We start from the raw sequence: 9164 nt of genomic DNA on the forward strand, positions 1-9164 counted from the left end.
TGCAGAGCTGCGTTTAATCTCCAGATCTAATCTGTTGAATGTCTAAATGTGCAAAGGGGAGACTTACTCTCTATCCTTAACATATTTCTATTCATAGTAGAATGTTTGTGTTTAATTATTTTGTCCGAAAATTTTCCTTCCTCTAATAGTAACCTCCTAGAGCAAACCGTAAAGCGCGAAGTTTTCCGTTTGAGGCGCGAGCCCCCCGTTCACACGTTCCGTTCAGGTATTTCCTCCAAATGCAATCCAATCCCAAAATATTAAACCAACGTCTCTTTTTCCGTCATCGACATTATCGAGAAACCTCAGACATCCATTCCTTGCTTAACGTCCACACGAGGGCACCGCACGTCTGTAATATCGACGCAGCTAGCAGCGTATTGGGCATCGTGGGACGACGACGACGATGATGATGGTTTCACTGTTACTACAGCAGAAATCCACCCCAGAATGAAGTCCCACACCCATCCGAGGTTGAGTAGCCTAGCGTCTATGCGCTGAAATGAATGCGAGGGCTGAAGTGCCGAGCAGTCCTGCCAAAACCTACAGAGGAAATTCTACTCCACGCACACACGCACACCATCCCCCACCATCTCCCACCACCCACCACCGATTTGAGAGGATTTCCGTCATTATTCGCTAGGTCCTATACTGGAGTCTTTTTCGGAGACACGACGCGCGTGCTGTCAGACGTCGGGTCCGTGATGTGTTCCGTCTCCGCGCGCTATCACATGGCGCAGCCGTATAAAGGTCGGCAGAAGCGACAGTAGCTCCGGAGCCAGCGCCGTTCAGTCCGGTAGCGCTGCCCAGACCGGTACCCCGTCCGGGCTGGGATTCCCGTGCTAAATCGAGCAGCGTTAATGCCGTGTCCTGTTTCTCTTTGTCGGCTCGACTCCAGTTGGGCCTAGACGCGAGACAATGCGTCTCTACCTATTGGATGGTTTATTATAGTCAAATGATTTTTTTTTAATTAATGAAGCGACCTACTGTATGGGCTCAGTTTGGCAAGAAAACGAGGGGGTGGGTGCGTTTACAAAAAAGGAAAAACAGAAAACTGGTAGGACCGTTTACGCTGGCACGGTAAGCTTAAAACCTTTCAGAGGTGCGCAAAAAGGCGCGCGGGGACGTTGCAGTGACGTCATGCCACCGACGGTTTCTTTTCGTTCATCGGCGGGACGGATATGCACTTTTACTGTAAAACACACGAACGTTATGGCAAATATTAGAAGCGGAGGCGCATATCGTGCAGTTTGATGAATGAGGTGCAGAGAAGGCGAAGACCCTGGCCTCTCGTGCAGACTGAGCGAGCTCGGGTGTATCTGTCCTGAACTGAACTGGGGCTCGTCTTTAGAAACCCCACGATCATCGCGTGCGTGCTAAAGCAAAGCACAGCGTGTTGGTGAGCAGGTCAGTGATCGAGGGAGGTAGTCTCAGCATTTGTGTCGCGTTGACACGTCTTTCTGGCAGCAAAAAACGGGGGAAAAGTTGATCAAAACATAAATGCTGTCACTGCGCAGTGATTCAATGTGCCAGTGCATGCAGCTTGCACACATCGATACAGGAACTTTTTAGTCACTGTGGTAAAATGGAGTTATTGCAACAATAAAAATATTCTTCTCTCTCTCTCTCTCTCTCTCTCTCTCTCTCTCTCTCTCTCTCTCTCTCTCTCTCTCTCTCTCTCTCTCTCACCAGCAGCCATTTACCCCTCATATTCTCCTCCCATTACACTGTGTAGCACAATCCCAAATACTCCCACGTCTGTAGGTCCCAGTATGACTCGCTCTCCGTCATGCTTCCCAAGTACACTTAACATGTCGTGTCATTTGTACTTTGTGGTGAAACACATATCCTCCTGTGAGAATAGCGAGGTCAGTGGGAAGAATACTAAAGGATAAAGCCCGACAGAAAACACTTTTATTTTTAAGTGTATATTTAAGTAACTTTATAACTATGTGCAGCTATACAGTATTGTTCAAACAGCCAGAGGTTGTTCCCCCACTTGGGTGCCAGGACAGAGAAGAGCCTGCATGCATTGATGCTCACCTGTCATTACACGACTGTAACACACAGAATGTTGCGCTCCTATTCACATGTGCTGTTATAAAAACACACACAGAAATGGACGTTAAGTGAACACACAGACTTCGGTCTTTCTTCCTCGCTCTCTCTCTCTCACACACAGCTATGATAAAATCTTGTAAAAGCTAGTGTCGTTCTGTTTGCACGATAGATGATTTATGCAAATCAGCCAATGTACTGTTAGAGATGAACGATTAGCATTTATTCTAAAAGTCGTCAGCGATTGGTGGCATTGGACCAACGTTACTGAAGGACCTGGAGATGACGGCACCCTCTCTCACCTTCCTTCTGCCTGCACTCAGTGGCTGCATTATTGGGTTCAAATAGCTCACTTTTACAAGTGTATAATTAAAAACCATACAGTTCATATGTAGATTTGTCAGAGTTGGTCAGCCACCCTGTACCCTGCTCATCACCAGTCTGGCCTCTTTCTTACCACAGGCCACGGCTGAGACGTTGTAGTGGACATTGTTAACACTGTAGTGGATATTGTACTCGTTTCAAGCGCAATAGCGTTGCTGGATGTTTTTACACATTAATCTCAGGGCTGTGCTGAGAGTGATCTGTCACCCACGTGAGTGTGTGTGTGTGTGTGTGTGTGTTTGTTTGTGTGTGTGTGTGTGTGTGTGTGTGTGTGTGTGTGTGAGTGTGTGTGTGTGTGTGTGTGTGTGTGAGAGAGAGAGAGAGAGAGAGGTCATGCCCCCATTTCCAAAAATCATCGTACTGTTAAGATCATCTTAAATGAGAGAGAGACAGACTGTTAAGAGTAATCGTTGTTCTGCCATTGAAAGATCATTGTTTTATGATGCTTTTGGGAAACCCAGCCCTTAGCAGTAAAATCAGATATTACTGCATTAGCTTATACCCAAACCATATGAATGTAATGAACACACTCTGTCGCTCCTCATTAGAATGCGGTTTCTGGAAGCCTCGTTTGGGGGTTGGGTAGAGGCTGAACAGCGGGCCAGTGTTTGTGGCATTTGTGACTGTACAGAGGAAAGGAGAAAACGGCTGGTTTTAAGGCAGCTATTAACATAGCCTCCTGCACAGCTGCTTGCACTGTTGCATCGCCGGATGTGTAACTGTTTGTTGTCCTAATGAGGTGGATTGTGCGATTTTAAAAGAAAATAGCAGTAGGTTCTAGACTGCTCCATGAAAAAAATAATGCGAAGTGCTGGGTTTTTGGTATTCATAACCACTCCATAAAGCCTCTCGTAGGTTCACTAAGAGCAGAGAACACAACGCTTTAAATAGACCTAACGATACCCATACTGTAGGCGTGTGCGTCATCGCTAGGTAAATATAGCCTAAAGAATAAAGTCTCCGTCGTCCCATCAGTCTTAGTGTCAGATTACAGTGTTCATTTGCGCACTGTTAGGGATAGGATTAATTCGGCCATAATTCACAGGCATTACTGGGTCTACTTGTCTCTGTGGCCTGCGACATTTGCGTCGTTAGTCATTCCATGTCCGACGTGTCCTGTGAAAAGTTCATAGCCTGGGAAGGACGAATACTTGTCACATACGGCCAACTTTAATTCCGAAGGATTGCTTAATCCCTAATGGTTATTAAACATGCGTGTGAAAGCAAGATACTGAAGCGATGTGTAAATAAGAGTCGTGCTGTGGCAAGGATAGCATGTGCAGACCCGCGAGGCGAGGTGAATGTCCACTAGATGGGGAGAAAGACACGCGCCTGCCCGCTCACCTGCGTGGGCCTCCGAAAAAGCACGGCTTATGTCAAAGAGCCTTTACGTTTTTATTACTAAATATTTGCTTTTGTACCAGCATTTTTCGAAATTAGGTAGCCTGTGAGAAACTCACACGATAGTATGTTAAAGGAGACCAAATACAGAGAATAACAGACCCTAAACCAATTAGAATGGTATTAAAAAGCAGACGAAATCTTGGCTTTGCAAAAGGTGCTTGTGATGTCTGATGTCTTTTTCAGGTTTTAAAACGAACACGTTAAGATGCTAACTGGATTCACTTTGCCCTGGCTTACATTTTGCCACGAGCTGCTGGGAGAACTGAAACGGAGATCGTTCGACCAAATAAAAATACTCAGAAAATGAAGAAAATTAAGTGTTCTGAAACACTAGCCGACCGGGTATTAACACTGAAAAGAACTTTTCCGTAGGTTTTATACAAAAGTAGTAATATTGTGTACGTAACATATTTGAAATTAAAAAAAATGTTCTCAAACATCTTTAACTTATTTCAAGATGATACAAAAATTACCCGAAGAATACAGTCTATAAATATAATTTAAGCAATAATGGGTCTCTCTGTCCATTATTCTGTCCATAATAATAATAATAATAATAATAACAATAATAATAATAATAATAATAATAATAATAGCAATAATAATAATAATAATAATAATGTCTTGTAAAATGCTTTTTAAAATCTTAAGCAGCATAAATAGCGCATCTTTTATATGGTTTGGCCGACTGGCCGAAGAACTGGTTATGTGCGTACCTCGGCAGCGTGGCAGGCCTTTGCACCAGAATAAATCACTATAACAGCCCTAATGACACCACTGAGACGGGCCGGTCTCCACCCGTCCTGATCCCGCAGTGTTGGTTCTGTGACGGGACATCATAAACATCATGAACGAACCGATGGCATAAACCTGGCTACACTGATCATGCATTTATCATTTACGATTAAACAGCTTTATATATATATATATATATATATATATATATATATATATATATATGTGTGTGTGTGTGTGTGTGTGTGTGTGTGTGTGTGTGTGTGTGTGTGTGTGTGTGTACAATGCGATGATTGAACATATTTTAACAAAAACATGACCTTAAACTCGTATTAGATAGGATTAACCAAATGCTTCATTCTTACTATAATACAGACCGTTTATCTGACGTTATTGATTAACAGCGAAAACAGATAATAGATTCGTATAAAATTTGAATAGCTTGTGGATATGTGTTTTTAAATCTTCTCTTTATCTTTATCCCAGCGGATTATCTAAATGGTGTGGTCTATGGAAATAGAATGCGAAGGGCAGCACCTGTGAATACAAAGGCAATTGTGTTTTATGTAGGCCTACGCATTCACGTTGATTAAGCGTCGGGTTTGTGCTCCAAGCGCGCCTAAACATTCACTTAGAAGAAAACGGAGAATAAACGCGGACAGTAACTACATATAACACATTAGTATTGGAGAATAAATCCTGTTGATTAAAGAAACAAATCCTTTTTTCTTTTCTAGATCATCTGTAATCCAAGACGGAGGCCACAGTAGTTCTAGATTTACTTTTGCAGTTTTTAAAAAATATTTTGCGGGTTGCTGTTTTTCGTTTTGCGAAAATATAAACATTGCATGTTCGCGCGTTCATTAAAATGTTATGAATCCAATGGGGTATCCCTACGGTCCTAACACAATCGACATTCACATAGTTCCTCTTAATGTAAAATCACAGTTCCTCTTAATGTAAAATCACCGCCAGACCACTAGCACGCCCACTAAGTAAAACGCATATAAAAAGAAAAAATATAGATGTTTTGAAAATAGCCACATAAACGTGTTGCTGCTAATTATGTCTAAACACTAGGCTACATAATAACGCATATCGGTGGACTATCACAGTTCTTTTTAAGTCATATCGCTCTCTTATTCATACAGGGACAATATGTGGCTTTGTAATTTGACAATATGCTCCCAAGTTCGCCTTTTAACTGAAATCAGGCACTGTGGGCTTGTGCATAGAGGAGTATCTTTTCACTGCAGTTCTGCAAATGGTCAGGGCCAAAGAAAAGGCTGGCAGCCTCTTTATTTTTTGTTAGCTGTGTAACAGTAATATCACTTGCGCTTGGGAGAGCCACTCACCGAGAATACCTGAGATGGGACAGTAGATATATCTTCACTCAGAGTCTTTACGCAGTTTGTAACACGTTATGGGATCAGTTTCGTAGATTTGTGTAATGTATGAACGTTTTGATAAATGGAAACTGGTAAACAGTCAAAAGGACATGTTGAGCATTCTGCCTGGGTTCTCAGTCAGGTGTCAAAGGGTTAACGCCCGAGGGCGCACGGCTGTTCTGAAGCGTTGGAAATGTGTCGGGGCTGACGAGGGCCAATCGTAAGCGGCCTCCTCCGACGCCTAGTCCAATAGGAGAGCGTTTCGGCTCCTCGTCACCCGCAGGTGAAGTGGGTCGGAGGCGCCGCGTGACTCGCACCCAGAACGCGAACTGGGGTCCGGAGCACGCAAGAGCGCGCAGATGAGCAGCGGCGCGTGTCAGGATAACCGAAAAGCTTTCCCGTTGCCTCTAGGCAGGGGCGAAATGAGAGTCCTACCGGTGACGGGAACCCCTAACGCAGAGCGAGTTAAATGCGGATGAGTCTCCAACCAGTGCGGATTGTGTAACTTTTCTATTTCAGCAAAAGAGACTTTTTCTAGCTTGCCATGGCGGTGCGGAGCAACTCTTTAATGCCGTTCTCCATTCAGGCCATTTTGAACAAAAAGGAGGAAGGGCGTCATTTAAAAGATCTGGACGTGTGCTTCTCGAAAACTGCGTGCTGGAAAATATTTGGCGAAATGGACGGCGCACCCGACGACTTCTCCTCCCCTTGTAGGAGCAAAGACAGGGTTTGCCTGGCGAGCGAAAACAAGAGCTGCGACTCGGACTCCGGGCTGAGCGACGATAACGAGAGCAAAGCAAAAGCAGGGTCCTGCTGTGAAAAGGACAGAGACATACCTGCATCCGATGCCCTGGATGAAAGCTTTCAGGACGAAACCGACCACGAGTCCACTGCTGTGGATAACTCAAAAGGACTGAGTGACTGTGAGCTATCCGCTAATGTGTCTGGTGAGTCTGCGCGTCGGTAATCCGTGTGTGCCCAAAGGGTCCAAAGAGATGCCTAGTAAGGCTTAACGATAGCCAAGTTTATTTGTCTCAAGAAGACTCATTTATCGACCGAAGACGCCGTTGCGCGCAGCGAATTGGCCGAGCCAAATGAAAGACCTCTTTAACTCTGCTGAATTTAGATGTGGTGACCTATTCATAGCCCCGACTGCTTCCAAAACATTCTGAAACTTCCCATCCTACACTGCCAGCGCAGATGAAGCATAGGCCCGTCTTGTTAGAAACATTTTGTTGGTGTTGGGAAATCTTCGAATGCAACGTGTTAAACCAAAATGACTTCATGAAAGCACTTGAAACTTAAACGCTTATACCTTTTTGCAGATTCCAATAACGCGGACGAGACGGGCTGCGAGAAGAGTTCGGATCAGCCCAAACAGCGGAAAAAGCGCTCGCGGGCCGCCTTTTCTCACGCGCAAGTGTTCGAGCTGGAGCGCCGCTTCAACCACCAGCGTTATCTGTCCGGGCCCGAGCGCGCGGATCTAGCGGCCTCTCTGAAGCTGACAGAGACGCAGGTCAAAATCTGGTTCCAGAACCGCAGGTACAAAACGAAAAGGCGCCAGATGGCGGCCGACCTGCTGGCCTCGGCGCCCGCGGCGAAGAAGGTGGCCGTGAAAGTGCTAGTGCGGGACGACCAGAGACAGTACACGCCGGGGGAACTGCTGCGGCCCCCGCTGCTCGCGCTCCAGCCGTCCTACTACTACCCGTACGCGTACTGCCTGCCCGCGTGGAGTCTTTCGGCCCGCGCGGGGAATGAGTGAGACCTCACACTTTCGTATTTATTCTCCATCGCGAACTAAGACAATCTGCACCATCCGAGGGACCAGGAAGGGAAGATATTTGCGAATAACTACCTTCAACTGTTTTAAGCTGAAATAACCCTGTGCCTCTCTAAAGACTTAAATGATATCACGTTGGTATTATGATACTTTTGGTATTATTTTTTTTTCTGAATGTATGGAATGTTATTCATTTCGGTTCACGGGGCATAGAGGCTTTTGAAACGTTTTTTTCCTTCCAGTTGGAGAGCTGCACTTCAAGTGAATACAGCCGTTACTGCGGGTGTAGGTTAACGGTAACGGTAAGACTCCGGCACTTTCCATACCTTTCAGATAGTATAATCTTTTTAAAAAAAGAAGAAAAACATTGATTTGAAGGTCTGTTGATCGTATTTTTAAGTGAGCCGTGGCATTAATATGAATCCTCGAAATGTTATCAATATGATTTCTTAATAGTGTAAATGTTTTGTTTATTGAAAACGAAAGCAAACATTAAAAAATATGAAGCATAGTTTGAAGCGTCTGTCCCTCGTGTTTTGTTCTCTGTTGAGACTGCTGGAGTTATAGAACTAGCAAGTGAAATATTATAACAGCGGACTTCTAATGTATAAACCTCTATAACTCGTGAACCTCTAATATATTAAATATAATAAACTTACACAGGAGGATGTATCGTCGTACAATTTAAAGTGAAAATCACAATCCATTATTAATTACTAAAATTAACACGAGAAGAAGGGCTCTTTTTTTTAAGTAGAAAAGCTCATTTCTTAACGCCGTTACGAATACATGTAAACGTGGCGTCATATATATATATATTTTTAATTCTGGAAAACGAAAATCTTTTTTACGTGTTTAGGAGCAACCGACAAGTTGTTGTAGTTTATTATTATTATTATTATTATTATTATTATTATTATTATTATTATTATTAGTAGTAGTAGTAGTAGTAGTAGTAGTAGTAGTAATAGTACAACTACTGTTATATATATATATATATATATATATATATATATATATATATATATATATATATATATATATATATATATATATATTTACACACATATATTATTATTATATTATTATAGAAAAAACAAAAACAACAACAATAATAATGGATATGCGCATGCTTGATATATAATAATAGTATAAATTGCATGTTAGGTAATTGTATGTTTAGTTGTGATATTTGCTATATATTGTGATATTAACTTGAACTTGGAGAAAGGCGTTGATAGACGCCTTTCATGACGTTGATAGATAGGCTACCACGGGCCTAACGCGTGATTTTATGGACCTCCGTGTCACCCAAATCTGCATTTGCGCAGTAAAACGTGTTAGCATGATTTAAAGTACCTTTGCCTGGTGGGGAGCTCTACACCTGACACGGTGATTTAATGCACGCGACTCAG

The 9164-nt window shown here is 43.2% G+C and overlaps 1 protein-coding gene across 1 annotated transcript; it reads left to right on the forward strand.

Moving 5' to 3' along the window:
• The first annotated feature begins 6280 nt into the window (after positions 1–6280).
• Positions 6281–8260, forward strand: nkx3-2 (NK3 homeobox 2). Its single transcript, XM_027023115.3, has 2 exons — positions 6281–6916; positions 7295–8260. Exons 1-2 carry the CDS (start codon positions 6514–6516, stop codon positions 7729–7731), a joined length of 840 nt encoding a protein of 279 aa, XP_026878916.2. The 5' UTR covers positions 6281–6513; the 3' UTR covers positions 7732–8260.
• The last annotated feature ends 904 nt before the right edge of the window (positions 8261–9164 follow it).

Source organism: Electrophorus electricus, chromosome 3 (genome assembly GCF_041902795.1).
Source record: "Electrophorus electricus isolate QZ-2024a chromosome 3, ASM4190279v1, whole genome shotgun sequence".
NCBI classification, from domain to species: Eukaryota; Metazoa; Chordata; class Actinopteri; order Gymnotiformes; family Gymnotidae; genus Electrophorus; species Electrophorus electricus.